Genomic DNA, 20,131 nt, shown 5'->3' on the forward strand with positions numbered 1-20,131 from the left:
TGGAAGAAATCAAATAGCCACACAGCAGCGGGGCTGCGCATTAGCTTCCAGAAGAGAAGTCTTCGTGTCTTGCTCAAGAACTCTTGCTTTGTTATGGGCTGAGATGGTCACCGGGCGCCTCCGTGATCAGACCACTCAGGCGCTTTCACAGCATCGCTGTCGCCTCGGTGATTATCTTTAGGAGGCTGTCCTGGTAAGCTGTTACGTACCGGTTCCTACCCCATCAGTCATTTAGGAAAGGCCGGTTGCGCACCCCCGGCACCATCATTCCACTCTGGGATGGCCTGTTCCAGGCTGCGTGGGCCGTGGGGTCAGAACCGCCCTCTCAGCTTCCTGTTATTCCCGCGGGAGGTGCGGCTGGACGTGTCTGGGGTCCAGCGACGGCAGGGACAGTTGAGAAGTCTCCGGGTGCCAAGGGCGAGCATCGCTGGGGAAGGGGAGACACATGGGCCTTAAGCTGCTTGGTGTGCCCCCTGCCCATCAGTGCCACCCTGTGCTGCCTGCTGCTCGCTGATGATGGCAGCACCTGGCAGCCCCCTGTGGGGGGGGGGGGCGTGGCAGCCGAAACAGACGGTTAGACCCGGGGCTGTCTACAGACTCCATTTCTGGCCGACTCTTCGCTCCCTGAAATGAAGGGGGGCGGAGTTTTTGTTCAGTAGGAGAGGGGCCCTGGCCCTCCTTCCTCTGAGTCCATGTGGTCCAGGGACAACGACTTCGGGGGGGTTTGAAGCTGAGAGGAGAAAACAGCCTACCTCTGTGTCTTGGCTCGACCCCTAGCGCCTAGTACACATGTGTAATAAAAGTTATTTATAAATAGTGTGACAGCTGCATACTCTTCTGCATGTGGCTCTGGTATGGTTTATTTAACCATTCTGTCGTTGTAAGCAATGTAAGAGGGGAGTTTAGGGGTTGTAGGTATCGCTAAGCTTTGGCCCCCAGAGACCTGAAAAAGAGGGTGTCAGTGCGGGAGACGGGAGGGGAAAGGATGGATCCGCTGCCTCCGGGACCCCCCTCTGTGGTTCTGTCTTGCTTGTCTTCGAGGCAGCGTTTGGGTTCGTTCTCAGCCATGGACAGTTTCCCAACCTCTGTGAGCCTCCGGTGCCTTTCCCTGCTGAGGTCTGGGGAGAAGAAGGAAGAGGGCAGGGAGGGGAGAGACCCAAACGCGAACCCAGGCCAGCCCGGGGTGGCCAGGCCAGGCTGTCCTTGCTACTCTCCCGCCCTCCTCTGCGGCCCAAACAACCACCGGGGGCGACCCAAGGGAGCTCCCTGCGAGACAGAAAATTCTAGGGTACCAGGAACTCTCGAAACTAAACAATTTTCAGTTCTCAAAGACCTTATTAAAGGGAGTGTTTTCTTAGTTGACTTAGCACAGGGTTACATTAGGCAAACCACCTTTTTTCCTTCTTGAGTTGAATTTCTGTTGTAAGCTCCGCCTTTCTCCTGACCCGTCTTTTCGCCATGACTGCAGTTCTCCTTGGTCTGGGGGCCTCCCGGGCCGCTCAGCCCAGCACAGCTGGGACCCTCCATTGGTTTGTTCCGGATGGTTTCTAGCACGTGCTGACATGCTTTGACCCACGAGGGAAGACGGGGTGAATTAGCATATTTGTTTTCTCGGTACCTCTACCTGCCCCATCCATACCTTTTTCAGAGTTTCCTGGCATGACTCACGTACCTTTTTCTGCCTCTCCAGGTGTTGGCCCACCCATGGGTTGCTTATATCTGGGGAGGACTGCTCTTTGGCCCTGAAGCTTAGCTTTATGAGCAGATGCTCAGCGGGGCAGGTTTCAGACCCGAGGAGGCCTGCCCCTTTCCAGGACCTCTGCCTGAGGCTGCTCATATTCCGGCTACTCCCACCCTGGAATAGCAGGCCCTCTCGGTTCCCGGCAGGTGGACACGGGCCTCTGGCCGCTCCGTGCCGGCGCGTCACGGCAGACTCCAGGGCATGTCCAGATCCTTAGCGGCAAGTCCCTCTGTGCAAACACCCCCTTCTGGGTACCTGGAAGTCCAGGAGCCTGGGCCCAGGCCACAGAGGCCTGAGAGGCTCTCAGGGAGGTCAGTCACCACAGGAAACAGGCCACAGAACTGCGTGTTGGCTCCAAGCCCGAAGAAAGGTGCCCGTGGCCGTCACCTCCTGCAGCTGCCTGGCAGGTGACCAGAACGTGCTTGGCTCTCGGCTCTTGGCTGTGCTCTGTGTGGGGAAGTGTTTCGGATCTGTCTTCACTACCACTCCCCAGCTCTCTGGGGCATTGCGGCTTTTTCTTGGTGGTTGGGCAGGAAACCTCCAGAGCCTGAAGAAAGCGCTGTGCTTGATAACAAAGGCCATCAATGGGTATAAATCACCGAGGGGCTGCTTCCTTTATTAAAGAGGAATTGGACACGATCACTCTCTCTTCTTAGCACACCTCTCCAGTGGTCGGCACCCGGGTGAGCAAAGACCTCACCAAGGGGCCCAGCAGGCGGCCAGCTCGTGCCCGCTGAGGCAAGTGAAAGAAAGGGAGGACCCGCGCGGCTGCTCTGGAAACCCAGCAGCACAGGCCTCGCTGGGCTACAGAGCACATGCCACTCCGCTGACCCCTGTCTGCCCCACGGCCGTGCCAGGCACTGCTGGGCCAGGTTCCGAGGAGCAGACGAGGGAGACGCGGTCTCTGCCCTCCGCCTCCAGGGTGGTCAGTGGCGGTAGGTTCCAGACGTGAGGGTGGACTGGGATGGCAGAGGACGTGGCTCATTCCCTGGATTGACAATGTGCTGTCATCGCTGTGGAATTGAAGGGCTGTGGGAAACACACAGAAGGGAGGCTCGCAGGAGCAGGGGCGCAGACCACCCCCCATCATCACCCCCTCGGAGTGCCGGCACCCTGACTCTCTGCAGCTACCTCACGTGCCCTGCTGGCTGTCTTCTGCTCCGCGTCTCACACGGTGGAAGACCAGCCAGGGTCACTAGATCAGTCCCTCACGTTTGAGCCATCTGGACCCTTCAGGAAGGAATTGTTATGCAGAACATACTTTCACCTGGAAAGGGATTCATTAGGTCATGCACCAAAACTTTTCATTTAGACACCTACTGTTAGCTTTGATGGTGTCAACTGGACGTAACGTCGCCCTTCGGAGAGTCCAGGTTATGACACCCAAGGGTTTCCGCGTGCGCTGCTGTGCTGCACAGTGTCCTCCGCCCCCCTGCACCGAGTGCCCCTCCGCGCCAGGTGTCTTCACTCGGCCTCCCTGGGGCCCTGGGGCCCCCCTCACCGTCACTTGTCACTTCTCTCCCGCTGTGCGGAAGGGGCTGACAACACCCTCGCCAGGCTGGTGTGCGCGTGAGGCCCCGTGGGGTGTGGCTGTCAGGAGGCCCCGTGGAGGGTCCGATGGCTCAGGAAGAGGAAAGGCTCTGAGTGGCTTTTCTGGGAACCACAGTCGGCGCCTGGGCCCCGCCCGCGTGGGCTGCTCCCAGTCTTTGTTGCTGGTTTTCCTGGTCCTGCCCCATGTTTCAAATATTCAAGACTGTGTGCAGTAGAGCTCCAGACAAGTGAGATGAGTCCGTGCTTTTGAAATCGACTTTTGGTCTGAATTGTGTATCTATTCCTTTCACAAGTCTTCAGTGTGTAGATCAAAGACCAGTTGGCTTGTGAGCCCCAGCACACTGTCGCCGTGTGTTGGCTCTAAGCGACAGCCACCCACAGGCGAGCGGGAATGTCACGCGAGCAGACTCAGCGAGTCCCACTAGGCCGGCAGAAGCCCTCTGAGCTCCGTCCGCCGAGGTCACGTGCCCGCCTCCCGGCAGGAATAACCTAAAGGAAGCAGCAGCAACCAAACCACCACCCTGAGGCCCTTCTCCTGGGCAAATCGCGTCTCTGACACACCCGTTTGTTCCTCAAACGCTTCATCAGCACCTGTACATGCCACTGGCCCTGGGGTACAGAAATGAGCGAGGCCTACCCCCAGAGAGGAAAACAGGTGACCCCGTGATGAGTTCTGGGCCTGAGAGGAGCCTCGAAAACTCAACATGACTGCCGGGAGAAGCGGGGCTGGGGCGCGGAGGCAGAGGGAGCAGCGTGGGAGCCCCGGGGGGAATCCTTGAGAGGCTGGGTGCCCACCAGCCAAGAGGGGCCCAGAGTGTGGGGGTGCCGACTTCCTCGTGACTGTGGGGAAGCTGGGCTGGGGTCAGGAGGCGGCCAGCAAGGGCCTGCAGGGGCCAAGGGACCTCAGCCTTGGATGCAAGAAGCCGCCTCCCGGGGCTGAGGGCCTCCACAGGCCTTGCCGCCCTGGCCAGCGCCTCCGGTAGCCCGCCGAGCCGCTCCGCTGTAGGTCTCCGTCGCTGGGGTTGGGGGAGACCTGGAAACACAGGTTCCTTCTTTATGGTGGAGGAACCACGACTGAGCTAAAGCACTCAGATTCCTATCTGGCCCAGGCCAGGAAACCCTTTTCTCCTGGACACGTGACCTTGTCTTCTACTTGCACCAGATAGGCGGGGCCTCAGCTGCAGGTTGGCCGTGGAGAACAGGCTTTGGAGTGAAAAAGACCATTCTCCAGATCACAGCCCTGCCACCGTCTGCTTATGTGACCTAAGTGCTCACCATCCTTGGCCTCTCACACTGTTTCCCTCCTGTGCAAGGCTTTTGTGAGGACTCGGTGAGATACTGCACGCAGACAGCTCAGCCTGAGACCGGCAGCTATTCCCCTGCGGCATTAGTGGCCTTGTGCCTGGGGGGGTGGCCCTGCTCAGCGGGCGCTGCACCCAGTGCCGTGGGGCCGAGAGCGTCTTTGGGAAGGTGGGCAAAGCAAAAGCCGGACGACATGAGTTCCCAGGTGCATGGGCCTCATCCTCCCTCATGTAGCTGTCTCAGGGGTGGGGGGCAGGGATGAGCGAGGGAACAGACCACACCTGCTCTTTGATCTCCACGCCCACAGCCTAACCTTAACATCAGAGTGACCGCTCCCAACGTCCGTGCTGACTTGGCTGGCCCGGCGGAGCTTGTCCGAGGCGACAGAGCCGGCCCCCACTGTTGGGCTGCGACATGAAAGAGACCCCCTGGCCCGGGAGCCCAAGCAGGGCAGCAGAGCTGTTGGGGGCCCTGCGGGGGCTCCCGAAATGGCTGGGCCTCCGTGCGTCCTGGCCACACCTCCTCTGGTCAGCGGTTCCAGTTCCCGTTGGACAGCAGCTGGAAGCGGAGGAAGGCATGTGTGTCAGCACCGGGGCCGAGCCAGCGCGGCCTGACCGCCCAGCAGACACTGCCACCTGGTTCTGCTTAGGGGAGCCCTGTGCCCCGGGCGCTGCCGTGTTCAGGCCGGGCCCGCGCCTCCCCGAGCAGAGCCCTGAACCTCGGGAAGGCGGCGCGGCTTCTCTTTACGCTGACAAAGGGTTTTCTGCCTGTCCCCCGGCTCCCCAGCGAGCCCCCACCCCTGCCTACCGCAACCACGGGGCCTCCCTTTGGCAGGGCCCGAGGGCCCGTGCTCCGGAGGCCTAGCCTCTGGAGACTTCCTTCCGAGCTAGAAAAACAAGCAGCTGAACCTGCCTCGCTGCAGCTGGGCCGCGCCCGCCGAACCTATAGAAAGGCCTGGAGTGGAGTCAGCCTCCCCGAAGAGGAAACCTGGCTCCGGCCTCGCCCACAGGGCCTGTTATGTCTGGCTGCAGAGGCCTTCTCCTCTGGGGTTTTCCATGCCTGTGAACGAGGCCCCATTCATTTCCCTGTGGTTTCGTGGGAATGTCCAAAACGCTCAGCAGGTTGCAGCGCGCCCAGGAGGAGAGGGGTCAGCGAGAGGCCCGAGCTCTGACGTGTGGGCCGCCCTGGGCTGCAGCTCCCTCCATGCAGGTGCTCAGCATGGGTGCCCAGTCGGCTGTGGGCGGGCGCCCGTCACTTAGTCTGCCAGATTTCCTCCCATGGGCTCCCCTACCCACCCTGGCCTAGTCGGCCTGCAGCTCCCTCTCTCCGGGCCCCCGCATCCCAGCTCCCAGGCCACCAGCCCCACCCTGGCCTGGCCCGGGACAGAGCTGCCACAGAGAGCTTCAGCCGCTCAGCCCGGCGGCTCCCACTCAAGTGCTCCTCGGCCACTGCCTCCCATCGTGCCCCTGCGCCCGGGCCCTGCCAGCTTCCCACCACACGACGCTCGGTTTGGGGCTGTGGCAGAGCAGCAGGTCCGCCCCGAGGGTAGCCACCGCTCCGGCCCTGCGGGCTGCACAGCCCACTGCGAGGCTGGGCCCCAGCGGGCACGTGTGCTCTTCCGAAGGGACGCCCCTGAGACTGGCTGGGAGCCGTGCCCATCACACCGAGAGCTAACTGAGCAACCTCTGCGCGTGGCCTGATCCCCTCTGCGTCCACACCCACGGAGCCGTGACCAGGGCCCTTGGGCTGAGGGCAGCAGAGGCTGTCCTGGTCTCTCACTTGGTTCTGGTCTTTGAAAGTGGATGCATTTCCAGGGTTGGGCACCAGCCATGCCGCTGCCCTGGCTGCCCGGCTCCCGGGCCGTTTCCAAAGCCACTTTCTGAGTGTTCTGAGTATGGAAGGGGTGGAGCAGTTCCTCATCTGGTTTAGCTGGTAAAATGGATCTGGAAGTGGAACGTCCTCAGGGGCCCAGCGTCTCCGGCGGGGCTGGGTGAGAGGGTTAGCGCAGAGGGGCAGAGAGGCGGAGCGCGAGGGCCCTGAGCCGGGGCCTCCCTCAGCTGCGGAGGGTCCTGCTGCCCATGGGCGCCAGCCTCCCTCTGCCCTCTGGGTGGGCCGCGCGCAGGGGGAGCGGACACAGCCCAGCGCTGACCTCGATGGGACTGTGCCTGCCAGTGGCTCGGGACAGGGACCAACGCCCCCCGCCCCAGGTCTGCCTGGGAGGCTGCCCTTCCTCCTCCAATGCTGGCTGGTCACACACTCAGTGCCGGCGCTTCCTCAGGAGCTCCTTTGCCTCTGAAGGCACATTCCGACCTTCTGAATCCGTGAAACAGCACTCAGAAAACCAGGGCACGGACTGAGCAGTGTCCCCCCTGGCCGGCCTCCCTCGCTCTTTCATCTTTGCGTTTCTGAATCAGCTTCCCCGCGCCCACCGCCACGGAGACTCGGAGGCCGCTCCCCCTCTTCACCGCGGGCCAGCTGGGCCTTATTCCCTCCTCTCACCCCCCGCCCCAAGCCCTCCTGTCTGACCCCTGGTGTGTGTCTCTGGACTCTGGCATGACCTGCCCTTTCTTGCTGCCTCTGGCAGCTCCTTGGCGGCCGTCGGACTCTTCGGCTTCCTTCTGAGTCGCACCTGGCCTCTGGTCCCTGTGTCCCCATCCCTGGGTTCTTCTCCTTCATGTCCATCCCTCCTTCTGCAGCCTCCCCAGCCCCACCCGCCCCCTCAAGAAGTCCCCACTGCACAGCCCTCCTCTGTCCTCAGTGCCTTCTCTTCCAGACAGGCCTGTTTTGTTTTGTTTTGTTTTTCTTTTTTGGCCTTCACACCTTTGCTGTTTCACCCCTTTGTGGAAAGTATTGCTATCACCTGGAATTGACCTTGAATTTCTGGACATATGTCCTCCCAAGGCTGGGGCGCCGGGAGGGCAGGCCAAGGCTCTCTGGTGGCAGCTGGGCCTCGAGGTCACACAGCCCCGTTTCTGAATCCCAGCTGCTGCTCAGGGAGTAGTGGGACTTGGGGCCATGACCTTTCCTTTCTATACCTACCAGTAGAAAGGGATTACAGATGCCTCCCGGGCCTGCCGGAGGGTTTAATGGGCTGCACCTAGCATGTGATGTTGTCTGTCACAGGTACTTACAGGGTGTCTTGTCTCTCGCTCGCTGCCCTGACCCACTGCAGCAGCTCAGGTTGGAGGATGAGTAAGAGAACGGACAGAAACGAGCCAGCGACTTGTTCCGGGGAACGATGACGCCGGCTTGCTGTAGGAGGGCCGAGGGACAGGGGGAGAGCAAGAGCGGGCTGTGGCTTCTCTCCAGCCTTGTTTGGGGAGGATCTCAGGCAAGCCCTGTGAGGGCTGTGTGCCCGGGCAGAAAAGGGCATGGTGGCAGGGGGCTAGCCCTCCTGACTCCTGAATGCGCCCCGTCTTGTGACTCCCTCATTCTGCACAGATTTATTGGGCACCTGCGCTGGGCCAGGCCTTGCTTCGGGACCCTGGTAGACAGCCCACGGTTGCAGAGGCAGTCCTGGTAGTGCCAAGATAGGGCGGGCACTTCACGGCACCTGCGCAGAGGAAGGGACATTAAGAAAAAGAGCAGCGCAGCCCAGGATTCCAGGCTGAGGAAACAGCAGCGCAACAAGGGCCACAGGGTTCAGGACGGTGGATGTGTAAGGGATGGGGGCAGGGAGAAAGAAGAGGGGTCTGGGCACGTGACAACCAGCTAGATAAACCTCATTTGACCAGGAGGCGGAACTGTCTCGAGGGCAGTGGTGGCCGCTGAAGGGCTTCTGGCAAGAAAGTGACCAGGTTTGTCCTCAAGAAAGAATACACCGTTCTGGGTGTGAAGGAAGAAACAGAGCAGGCGTAACTAGAAGTAGGGAGGCCCGTTGGTAGGAGGGGACAGCCTGGACCCTGGGTGAGGGGTGTCACTGTGGTGGGAGGAGGGACAGCAGAAGCCGCTGGGCATCTTGCCCGTTCAGCCCAAGTCCTGGGGTTGGGCCCGCCTGGCTCCGGCACACCCGCAGCATGCATAATAATGATGTAATATTTGATTAAGGCCAGGCCCTTGCATATTGCATCCGAATTCTTCACGTAAATGAACAGATTCAGAGAGGGTAGGAAATGTACCTGAAATCACACAACTAGTGAGCATGCAGAGCTGGGATTCGGGCAAGCTGCTGAGCTGGTGACCAGGTGGCCGGGCCTGAGCAAGGGAACAAGGTCAGGAGGGCTGAAGAGCAGGAGCCTCAGCACCCACCAGACAGAAAACGGAGCCCCCGCCTTCCGGATGAGCAGAGGGGCGCTCAGTCCAGGTCCCTGATGGTCAAAGGCCGGCAGCCTTCCTCAGAAAGTGCAGCACTTTAGCCCAGTTGTCACGGAGCCATGGTCTGACCCTTGCCAGGCAGAGTGGCCTTTCCCAAACACCACCCTTTAAGCTGTGACACACCGGCTCTGTAACCAATGAGCAGCTCCTCCCTGTAAAGTTGGGGGGCACATTGGCATCTCCAAGGCGAAGGGTGTCCCGCAGTAAAAATGTCCAGTAGAATAACCTCCAGCACTTGGCATACATTTATACTTGACCCTCTCAGTGACAGTAACACCTCTAGAACCAGGCCGTCTTTGCTGTGGGAGGAGTGTGTGGGCTTGTGTGTGGTCCGCCTGTGGTCTTGCCTGCTGTCTGCCATAGCCCGCGGGGACTCTGACACCTCTCAGCTGGCTCAGCCCCTCCCCGCCATGAGAAGCCACCCATCTGCCCTTCTGTGTTGCCCTCCAGCACCTGGAGGCCCAGAGCACGTGGAGGTGGGACGCTGTGAAGGGGTGCATGGTCCCCAGCTGGCTGTTCAGCCGTCTGTCACAGCAGAGCCCACCCCAGACCTCCAGAGCGGGGTCCCCCAGTAGCACTGGCTCCAGATGCTCAGCAGATGCCAGGCTTGGAACCAAGGCCTTGTCTCTGAGGGCTTGGCTTGCTGTGCTGGAAGGTGATCCTGGCTGGCGGCCATTCTAGAGCCCTGATTTAAAGCAGTCGTCAGGCAGTTGCTGGGTTCCGGCTCGCCTACCCCGCCCCAGCAGGACTGTGATCTCATGGGTCTGCCATGCTGGGAGGGGGGTTGCTCGGGGGAAGGTTATGATCAGGGGCAGCTTTCCAGGTCAGGGAGCAGGGTCTGAGGCCAGGCAGCATGCAGGGCTCCATCCCCACTCGGGTTCCCAGACCCCAGTGAGTGCTGCTTGCCCTCAGAGGTGCGTCCTAACCACCCAGAACAGCTTGGGGCTCTGACTGAGGCCTGGCTGTGGGCCTGTGCTTGCGCACTGCCCCCCGAAAGAGGGAGGCGATCAAGGTGAAGGGGTGCTTGCTCATGGGGTCAGCTGTCAGAACTCTTCACTACCCTGCAGGTCGCATTCCCTGGCTGCGTGCAGCCCTCTGGCCTTGGTGGAGGGAGAGACATGGAATGGGAGTCCAGAGACCCCTGGACCTTGGGCTGCAGGGCTGCCCTTTATAAACCAAGGCTCTTTCCTGCCCCGAAGTTCCTGGGTTCTAAGCTGCTCCTGCCACGTCCCAGGTCCTGTGGAAGGAAGATGTTGGGGGCCCCCTGCTGGCCTTCCAGCAAACTGCCCCGGGAGGGGGACCTGTCGAGTGTGTGCGGGGCCTTGGCTGGCCCCAGATGAGGGCTGTGACAACAGCCCCTCACTGCCCCACCCCTGCTGCCTGGCCAAGTTTCTGACAGTGAATCCTGAACTCTGGCATCTGGTTGCTGGCTGCTTGGCTTTTCCTTAGCCTTCGTGCCCCGTGCCCCGTGCCCCATGGGGACCCGGTTCCATCTGCACAGGGCTTGACCTCCAGGGCGCTCCAGGCCCGCTGCTGCCTCTCATGCTCACAGGTTGGCAGGTTTTCTCCCTCCCTCCCTCTCCCACCTGCTGGTATGAGAAGGATTGAAGGCCAGGTTGTGGGGAAGTGGGCCTGCAGCTGTCCTAAAACACTGATGAGCCGTGGCCACACTCGGGGATCTGGGCTAATTGCTGCACTGTCTCCCGTTAGGTGACATTGACATTTTTCCAGGATGAATGCCTGATATCAGCAAACTAATTTGGAGAGGGTTCCACAGGCTGCCCTCCTAACTCCACCGCTGTTGCAAGGAGGGGGCTGAGACTCCAAGAATCAGAAGGCACCCAGGGACCTGTCCAAGGTCAGCCTCTGTGTCCAGAGCTGCGCCAGGCCCGGCTCTCAGGGTCAGTAAGAGCACACGTGTTTTTCTCTTAGCAGCCTCAGCTAGGTGTGTCCAGGGATGGCAAGCAGTGGGGTCGCTGGAGAAGCAGTTGGACTGGGGTGGGTCGTCACTACATGGGGCTCTGGACATTGGCCCTCCCCTCCCCATCACTTTTCCGCTGTTCCCCTTACCTAGGACCTTGAGAGGTGAGGCAGGACCTGGGAGCAGGACTGTGGCTCGGCCTGGGGGGGCTGCCCAACCATTGGGTTCCTCTGACCAAGCAGGGTTGGGGGGCAGGCAGAAGCCGCCCCAGCGCAGCCCTGCTGTGGGGACATGCTGCCCCCTGCTGGCCACGCTGGCAAAACGCAGCCCAGGTCTTCACCGTAGCCTGCCGCGGGCTGGAGACCAAGGCTCCCTGGCACGTGGGCGCCCCTGCCCAAAGCGGCGCTCGGGCTGCACGGAAGGCCAGTCTAGAACTGCCTGGCACACGGTGATGTTTGTTGAGTGAACAAACTATTGAGTGACGGTGCCTCTGAAGCATTTAGGTGGTGAGGAAGCGGGGAGAGGCGGGGTGAGAGTCACAGCGCTCAGAGGGACCCCAGGCTGGCCGCCTGCATGGAGGGTGGGGGAGAGGAGAGCCCCCTCCTGTCCTGAGGCTGAGGGCGGGGCAGGCACAGGGTCGCCCTTATCCCGGAGGTCTTCACAGCCACCCTGTGGGAAGCGGGTGCCACGTATTATTATTCCTTTTGAGAAAAAGGAGGCTCAGAAAAGGCCCGGGACTTGTTCAGGGTCCCACAGCATAGCGTATGGAACCAGATCCAGAGCTCATCTTAGGAGGTTTTTGGTGGTTGGGTTCAGGTGCTTGAACTCAGGGGCCGTTCAGTAGGAAGTGACGTGTACAAGAACAGGTGGGGTGGGCAGGGGGCAGGACGGCCACTTTAAAGGCTGTCGGGGCATCCTAATGGGCTTCCTGCAAGGTACATGGGCCAGCAGAGGCCCACGCCTTATCCCTGCCCCCCAGTGGGGGCTGGTCCACAGCAGTCCCGAAGAGGAGAGGCTAGGAGCGTGCAACTTGTAGAGAGGGCTTCTGGGAGAGGTCGGTGTGCTGGCGGGACAGCGGGGCAGCATGGCACCAGAGCCGCACTCCGGCTGAGGCAGACCCCGTCTCTGGGGAGCAGGGGCCCCCCACACATTCTCACACTCCACCCCCTCCACCACCAGCGCCCCCACTGGCTGCTTTTCTCTCCGAGAGCTTAGCAAGGTGACAGGGCCAACCCTGCAGCACTGCCCACACCTCCAGAAAGACACATTCATGCCGGGCCTCAGCCTGCCCCCTGGCCTGCTGGGGCTTCCTCCCCAGCCTCTCCTGCCTTCGTGGGAGAAGCACAGGCTTGAGATGCAGCCTGGGGTTCAGATTCAAGCAGGGAGAGTCTTTCCTGTTCTGGGCAAGGCTTTCCCCACTCAGGGCACCCTGGCCACCAGGGCACCAGCACGCGCCTGAGCCCAATCCCGAGAGGCCTCCACTGTTGTGCACGTGCGGGCTCCGCGGAGCCCCAGGTTGGTGGGGAGCAGCACGTGGCTGCCCCAGATCGGGATGGGGGCTACTGACCCCAGTCTCTGAGACCCAGCCTGCCTCTGCGGGGCGCCGCAGTCTGGCGCTCTTCCTCCACCCGCCGTCGGGCCCCTCTTCCCCCGGGTCCTCAGTGAGCTGTGTCCTCTCACAGCTGTTGCTGATCCTCATTCCACGCCAGGGGAGCAGACCCAGAGCGCTGACTCCTGAGAGATTGGCTGGCCGGGGTTGGAACACCCCGGTGGCACCTTTGCCTTATCCCGTGATCTGGGATTTCCCTCTTGCTGTTCGGGACTCAGAAACCCTCGTCTCCCCAGGGGGCAGGGGAGCCCAGCGCTCCTGGGAACAGGGTGCTCTTTGGGGTGTTGGGCACATTGTTTTCTCACAGCCGGGGTACCTCCGGGTGTTCTGGGAGGCTAGTCACTCAGCAGAGATATTCACTGAGCACCTTCTGTGCGTGAGGCAGGGTGAAGCCCCGGGGCGGCTACGGAGGATAAGACAGACCCCGCGCCTGCGCCCTCTCTCCAGTAGGCAGGCAGCGCACAAGCTGACGCTGCAGTGAGGGGTGAGCAGGGGTGAGAGCGAGGGCACCCCGAGGGACAGCGGGGATTGCATGATGGAAGGGCATCTCTAGGCTGAGACTAAGCGTGCCAGAAAGCCCTCCGGCAGAGAGCCTGGGACAGAAAGAATGGCTGGTGCCTGATGGGTCCCTCCTCCACCCCCCCACCCCCCCGCAGGCTCGTGGAGGAGTTCATGCTCCTGGCCAACATGGCAGTGGCCCACAAAATCTACCGCACCTTCCCTGAGAGGGCGCTCCTGCGCCGGCACCCCCCACCCCAAGCCAGGATGCTCAATGACCTGGAGGAATTCTGTGACCAGATGGGGCTGTCCATGGACTTCAGCTCCTCTGGAGCCCTCCATGTGAGTGCCGGGAGGTGGGGGGAGGCAGGGAGAGACCCTGTGGGGGAAGAGTAGGAGGAAGGCCTGGAAGGTGGGGGTACAGCAGCCTCTGCCTCCCACCAGGGCCCGTTCCCCTTCTGCCAGGACTTCCCCGCAAGAGAGCGAGGAAGCCCTGAAGAGAAGGCCTCTGAGTCCCCGAGGCCCTGGCCGTGGGCTGTGTTCCCCACCAGGACCAGGCGAGGGAAGCCACTGGAGGCGCAGTGGTGGGCCGGGGTGCTGCAGCCAGGGCCGGGGTGGGCTTGGGCCGAGGGCTCTCTGTAGGAGCTGGGTCATCAGAAGCCCGAGCGTGCGCTGTGTGGTAGGTGGTGTCAGTGTCCCCTGCCCGGGCCCACGCCTCGTGGAGCTCAGGCACCCATGGCCTCAGCCCTGATCCCCCAGCCCCGGGTGGCTGGGGAGCTGCCTGAGGTCAAACAGCTGGACACCGGCCCGTCCAGGCCGGCAGCGGTGCGTGCAGGGCCTGACCTCAGAGCCGCCGCCCTCAAGGCGAGCCGGTGGGGGACCCAGGCCGGCACCCGCAGGCGCCTGCACCTCGCCCGTGGCCTTCTGAGCAGGGCTGCGTGCCTCAGCGGCCGACGGGGCCCCATAGCCTCTCCCCAGGCCTGACTGCATATCACGTGGGCTTGCTTCTAGAAAAGTCTGACCGAAATATTTGGAGATGACAAGTACTCACTGGCCCGGAAGGAGGTGCTCACCAACATGTGCTCCCGGCCCATGCAGGTAAGGAGGGGCCTTTCCCCCATCCGGCCCCTTCTCCCAGGAGCACTCCCCAAGGATCTCTGCACACCCCAAGGGCCCAAGGGGAGGAGTGGGGAAGACGCCCCCTGGCAACACCTGGGGCAGGTCCGCCCTGGGCTAAGCCTGACCTGCTGCTGCCTCCAGCTCAGTCCTGCCCGCCTCGCTGCTCACGGCCGGCCGGTCTCGGCCTGTTAGAGGCTCAGTGTCGGCGCCGCTGTCCGCTGCGTGGCCTCTGGGGCTCCGTGTGCTGGCAGAAGGCAGGGGGCTGCCCCAGGGCAGGCACCAGGCCTTCAGTGCCCGGTCCCCACAGACCGGACCGCACCAGGTTGCGGAAAGGAATGGGGGGTGGTCGTGGCCAGATGGAGACCCTGGAGGGGAGAGAAGGTTGCCCACAGCAGCCACACAGCAGAGCGGTCCTCAGCCCCCCGCCGTGGCTTGAGAACCCCGGGTAAAGAAATCTCCCTCTCACCGGCTGGGAGAAGAGGGGTCAGGCTGCGGGCCTGTGTCTGCAGGCAGGATAATGGGCTGGCAGCCTTGGGGGTGGGGGTGGGTGGGTCACGACGGGCTCCTGGCAGCCTCTCGGCCCTCCAAGGCTGAGCTGTGAGCCCGAGCATCTTGGGAAGGAGCCTGCCCAGGGCGCTGTCAAGCCAGCAGGCGCTGCAGGTGCTAACATGGCCAGCTCTGGGCTGCAGCCTGGGGGGTGGGGAGGGGGGGCAGTGACAGACCAGTTTTCAGGGGTTCAGTCACTCGGCACTATTAATTCTTCTCACTAGCACCAGATCGCTCGCCCCATCTGGCCACAACTGATTTGGGGGTGCATCTTCGCTCTGCCAGGGATGGAGCCGTCAGGGCGTGTTACGGGCTGGCTGCCCTTGCCCTGCCGGGTCATAGCTGTCTGCCCCCCACCAAGCCCCTTAAACCCTGCACAGGGAGGCCGGGCGAACCTGTGGCCACTGGGCTCAGCACCACTCTGCCCGCCAGGTGCTCCTAGGTCCCAAGAACTGCCGCATGGCGGGGTCCTGCGGGGCCAATGGGCTCCCCATTCCCTGTCCCTAAAAACGTCCCACCTCCAAGACCTAACCCGCCCTGGAGCTCCCTGGATAGGAGCCCTTCCCGAGTCACCCAGCACCTGAAAACGAGGGGACTTCTCCTGGCCTTTCCTACGTGACCTGCAGAAATGGGACACCAGGGCTGTCCTGGGAGGGCTGGTCACTGCGGAGGAGCCACGGTCCCCACTCACCCACCTTTGTCAGCCAGGGAGGGAGCCAGGGTCTGCTCTCCTCCTCAGCCCAGCTCATCCGGGGAACTGGGGCGTCTTCGAGAACAGAGCCAAGACGGAGCTCGGGGTGGAGGCAGCTCCCACCTCCCCCCGTGACTTGCCCAGGACGTAACCCATGGCCCTGCAGCAGATGGACGAGAAGCAGAGTTGGGGAGCAGAGCAGGTCCCCACCAGCGGCAGCCTGGGTCCCAGGGCCTCCGTACAGCAGAGTAACTGGAGCTGGCTGCCCGCGTGGCTGAGCGAGCCCCCAGACAGGGGAGAGAGCGGGGCGCACATGAGCAGCCCGGGAGCCTGCGAGTTAGCGCGCAGGGAGGAACCGGTGCGTCAGCTCCCAGGCAGCAGCGCCTCTTTGATTCCCAGCCCTGGGAGCTCGGATGCAGGGCAGGCAGCCTCAGGGCCTGGGGCCGGGCTCCCGGCACCACCGGCCTCTCCAGCCTGGGACTCTGCTGGGCCCCTGGAGCGACTTGGCGTCCCTTACTGAACCCCAGTGGTAATCTCTACCCTGGGCCTTGGCCCCAGGACAGACGATGAGGGACAGGCAGGACAGAGGCTGGCAGGCAGTGAGCCGCTGCCTGCCTCGGCTGCCACGAGGTGGGGTGTTGGGGGCGAGGGGTGTGGAACCCCTGACCCAGCCCCATCTGGCCTGGCCAGGCTCTGACACCGCCACCCCCGCCACCCCCACAGGTGGCCCTGTACTTCTGCTCAGGGGCACTGCGGGACGAGGAGCTGTTCCGGCACTACGCCCTCAACGTGCCGCTCTACACACACTTCACCTCGCCCATCCGCCGCTTCGCCGACGTCATGGTGCACCGGCTCCTGGCCGCCGCACTCGGTGAGGGGCACAGCTCAGGGCCGCAGGCCCCCACAGTGCATGCCCAGGGGCCGCACCACTGGGACTGAGGGAGCCCCAAGGGGTGAGCAGCCCCAGCAGCGGGGAACCTGGGCCTGAAACTCACCCTCTGTGAGTCCCTGTAGGGGAAACCGGATCAGGGCTCATAGAAACCCAAACCTGACCAGCATGGCTCAGTGGGTTGGCCGTCCTCCCGCAAACCAAAAGGTCGCTGGTTCGATTCCCAGTCAGGGCACAGGCCTGGGTTGCAGGCCAGGTTCCCAGTTGGGGAATGTGCAAGAGGAACCAATAGATGTTTCTCTCCCTCTCTTTCTCCCTCCCTTCTTCTCTCTCTAAAAACAAATAAAATCTGAAATAAAAGAAAAGAAAAAGGCTGGGGTTTGCGACCCTAACCAAAGTAGCCCCACCGTTCTCAGCCTTGGGAGCTGCGCAGCAGGAGGCCTTTGTTCTGCGTGGCCTCCCAGACTCCAACTCGCCTGGCCGGGGGCACCACACTGCCCACTACCCAGCCACCCCAGAGCACACAGAGCAGCCCCCCTCGCTGTGGCCCCAACCACCCTCTCTCCAGGCTACAGGGCGCTGCCAGACGGGGAGCCCAGCGCGGTGCAGAAGCAGGCCGACCATTGCAACGACCGCCGCATGGCGTCCAAGCGCGTGCAGGAGCTCAGCGCCAGCCTCTTCTTCGCTGTGCTGGTCAGGGTGAGGCCACCGTCCCGGCACCCGTCCCCCTCCCCTCTGCCCCGCCTCCCCTCCTGGGCAGCTGCTCACAAGGGGCCTGGGGGAGCCGGGGTGGGCCCTGGGGGGGGGGGTGCCCCATCTGTGGCCGAGCCTTGGCTGGAGCCCTGCCCTGCAGGAGAGCGGCCCCCTGGAGTCAGAAGCCATGGTGCTGGGCGTCCTGAACCAAGCCTTCGACGTGCTGGTGCTGCGCTACGGGGTGCAGAAGCGCATCTACTGCAGTGTGAGTGTGCGGGGCCCCCCGAGCAGGCCGAGGCCGGCTGTGGGGTGCAGACTTGCGTCAGCTAAGAAATGGGTGCCGGGGCCACAGCTTTTACGCCCTCCCTGCTGGCAGACCCCCAGTTTTCACTGCCCGTTCCCACTGCTGGGGTCCCCTCCGCTGTGCCTCGGCACTTGGTGGGGTCCCTGCCCGGGGAAGCCCTTAGTGTGCACCACCGTGGAGGGTGGGCTCGCAGGCCGAGCACCCTGCTGTCCCTGTCCGCTCTGGGGGCTCCAGACTGCACCCTCACTTCAGGTGTGGGCTATGCTGGCACAAGGTGGCAGAGGGTATGGCGCCCTTGACCTTGCCTCCCCTCCCCCACCCAGCACCAAGCCCACCCATGGGCCCTGCCAAGACACTCAACTGCACCCTCCTGGGATGGGGGATCCAGGCCAGGGGTCAGGCCTGGGCCTCTTCTCCAAGGACCGAGGCAGCCAGAACACAGGTCCCTCCACACTGGTACAGAACGGCAGGGCAGGCAGGCTTTGTGAGGTTTTTTATGGGAACATGGAGGAAGGAAAGAGCAGAAAGAATGGCCCATGGCCACTAAACAAAAGGGAAAGACCAGCCTCTGCCCCAGGTGGCTCTTCCTTCCAAGTTCTTGGTGCCTGGCCAAGGCCACCTGACAGAGCTGTTTCAGCCTATCTTGTGGTTAGCAGGTCGCCACCTGGCTCCCAACCCTGACTTTGAATTTCCCAACATCGAAAGCACATAGTGTGGAATAAACATGATATTAACAAAATGGAGCAAAACAGAAGAGACAGAATAGAGTTCAGCTGGAACCAATCAGGCTTTTGTCCTGAATTCCTGAAATCGTGGTGTTCCTGAGCAGACAGAAGTTCAAGGTCTGGGTCATCTCTGCAGACAGCCCAGCCCCGAGTCAGGGCTAACAGACCCAGTGCCAGCAGGGGCGGCAGCCCTCCAGCCTCAGGTGCCAGGTCCGCCTCAGGCCCGGCCTCGATGAGCCAGGACAGACCCGCCGCTTCCCGAATGACACACAGGGCCCCTGGCCTAGCTCCTGGCCCTGTGCTGCCTCAGCCAGAGATGGCCTGGCTGGGCCGCCCTGAAGCCGGCCAGAGGTGAGGGTGGGGTGGTCTCTCCCAGAAAGTCAAGCAGCCGGCACTGGGCTGGGCGTCAGGGCAGGGAGCTCCCTGAAGGCCGGTCAGCGGTGGGCCGAGGCAGGAGGCTGCCTCCCAGTGTTGGGCCCTGCAGGCTGCAAGGTGAGGAGGCAGCAGCCGGAGCCCAGGGCCTGAGAGCCAGGTGTGTGCACCCCCAGGCCCTGCCCCTTCGGTCTCACCACTTCCAGAAGGTGGGCAAGAAGCCGGTGCTCACACTCGTCTGGGAACCTGAGGAGGACATGGCACAGAAGCCAGCGCAGCAGGTCAGAACCCGGGGCTGGGGCAGCTTTCCCGGGCCGCCCCTGTGTCCCTGCCCAGCCCCGGCTCTTGGGGAGCCCTCCTCCTGCCCCCTGGGGCGCACTCAGGCTCCCGGGTGGGTGGGCACCAGTTTCTCCCCCCCACCCCCGCAGCTTTCTGGCACTGCCTTCCCTCCCTCGGGGGTGCCCACTGTGGGGAGAGGCAGGCGTGGGGGAGGCTCTGCCTCTCTTTAAAGCAGGGTCCTTAACTTTTGGGACCTTTTGAGAGTCTGAGGAAAGCCATGGACCTCCTGCCCACGAAAGTGTATGTAACAACAGTTCTTACCTACGACGTGCTCCGAAGGCCAGCCCGGACCCCACTCCTGCCCCCGACACCGAGTGCCCACTATGTACTCGGTGCCAAGGCCCCGTGGCCTCGGTACTTGAGTGGGCTCTCGGCTCTCAGACCGTCCCCAGAGGCGTAAAGAGGCTGAGCACGTGGTCCCGGGGCCAGGCTGGACGGAGCGGGCCCCTGGCCCTCCTGGCCCGTGGGGGGCCGCCCGAGACCCACCCGCGTCACTGTGCGGGCTCTGCTCTGCCGCAGGTGCTCAGCCTCTTCAGCCTGGTGGAGGTGGTGCTGCGGGCGGAGGACGCAGCCCTCAGGTACAGCGCCGTCCTCAAGCGGCCGGGCACCGAGGCCCTCCTGGGCCTGCAGGACCAGAAGCAGTGTGACTCTGACTGTGACTGTGACCAGGAGCAGGAGGACTGAAGCCGCCATCCTGGCGCCACCCCGCCTACCTGCGGGCCCCGTCGCTGGCTTTTAGGAATAGGACCTTTTGGCACCAAAGGGGATTTTTAATTTGGTTTTTAATAACTCAGGGTTTTATTTTTATTTTTTCATTTTATTTTATTTTTGCAGCTCAGTTTTTAAATGAACTGGAAGGGAGAGGGTGGGACTGGTGGGGGGCCTGGACCTGGCCAGTGCTCCCCATAGCAGAGTGGGGCCCGGGGCTCCTGAGGGGCCGGTCTCCCTTCCGCCCCGACTGCCGTCCCCTGCCCAGGAAACGGGCTTTCCAGCAAATCAGTGTCCTGGAATAAAATCGGGTGAGAAGGGCCGTCTGGTGTGTGGGGCACCCCTGGGAGGCCAGGGCAGCAGGGCGCCCCTTGGGCCTAGGACCCTGGCTCAGGCTCCAGCCCTCACAGCTGAGCTGGGGTCACCACCTTCTGGAACCTTCCTGTCAATTCCAGGATGATTCACAGAACTGACCACATGGCAGATTGGTGCCAGCGTCTCATTCTGGCTAATTAGAAGTGTGATTAGTATGCAAGGCGGCAAGCTCACGCCACCGCCCCCTGCCCCTCCAGTGGCTGTGTCCGTCCCTGCCCCGACCACTTCCTCTCTGCCGGCAGGGTCCTGTGACACCCCTCCGCCTCTCCCTAGGCCAGAGCCCTGGCCCTGTCCCCACGCCATGGTGCCAGCCAGCACCTCAGCGCTTTCAGTCCCAATCTTGCACCCCAGCAGTGCCGAAGGAGCGTGGGGCCGGCGAGCTCCTGGTGGCTGAGCCCGGCCTAGCCCCCCGTCCGGCACCCTGACAGCCACTG

General features: G+C 62.7%; 1 protein-coding gene across 2 annotated transcripts in view; it reads left to right on the forward strand.

Annotated features, from left to right (window-relative positions):
• The window catches only part of DIS3L2 (DIS3 like 3'-5' exoribonuclease 2), a 222,139-nt gene extending 202,499 nt beyond the window's left edge, over window positions 1–19,640 (forward strand). For both annotated transcript variants that reach the window (XM_090284986.1, XM_090284987.1), the window contains 7 exons: window positions 13,095–13,278; window positions 13,948–14,034; window positions 16,016–16,163; window positions 16,750–16,880; window positions 17,035–17,139; window positions 18,452–18,556; window positions 19,134–19,640. In XM_090284986.1, the coding sequence (XP_090141112.1) occupies window positions 13,095–13,278; window positions 13,948–14,034; window positions 16,016–16,163; window positions 16,750–16,880; window positions 17,035–17,139; window positions 18,452–18,556; window positions 19,134–19,298 (925 nt within the window). In that variant the 3' untranslated portion in view covers window positions 19,299–19,640. The remainder of the gene's footprint in view (window positions 1–13,094; window positions 13,279–13,947; window positions 14,035–16,015; window positions 16,164–16,749; window positions 16,881–17,034; window positions 17,140–18,451; window positions 18,557–19,133) is intronic.
• Window positions 19,641–20,131: the final 491 nt, after the last annotated feature.

This window comes from Furipterus horrens, unplaced genomic scaffold (genome assembly GCF_987537825.1).
Source record: "Furipterus horrens unplaced genomic scaffold, mFurHor1.1.pri manual_scaffold_1, whole genome shotgun sequence".
NCBI classification, from domain to species: Eukaryota; Metazoa; Chordata; class Mammalia; order Chiroptera; family Furipteridae; genus Furipterus; species Furipterus horrens.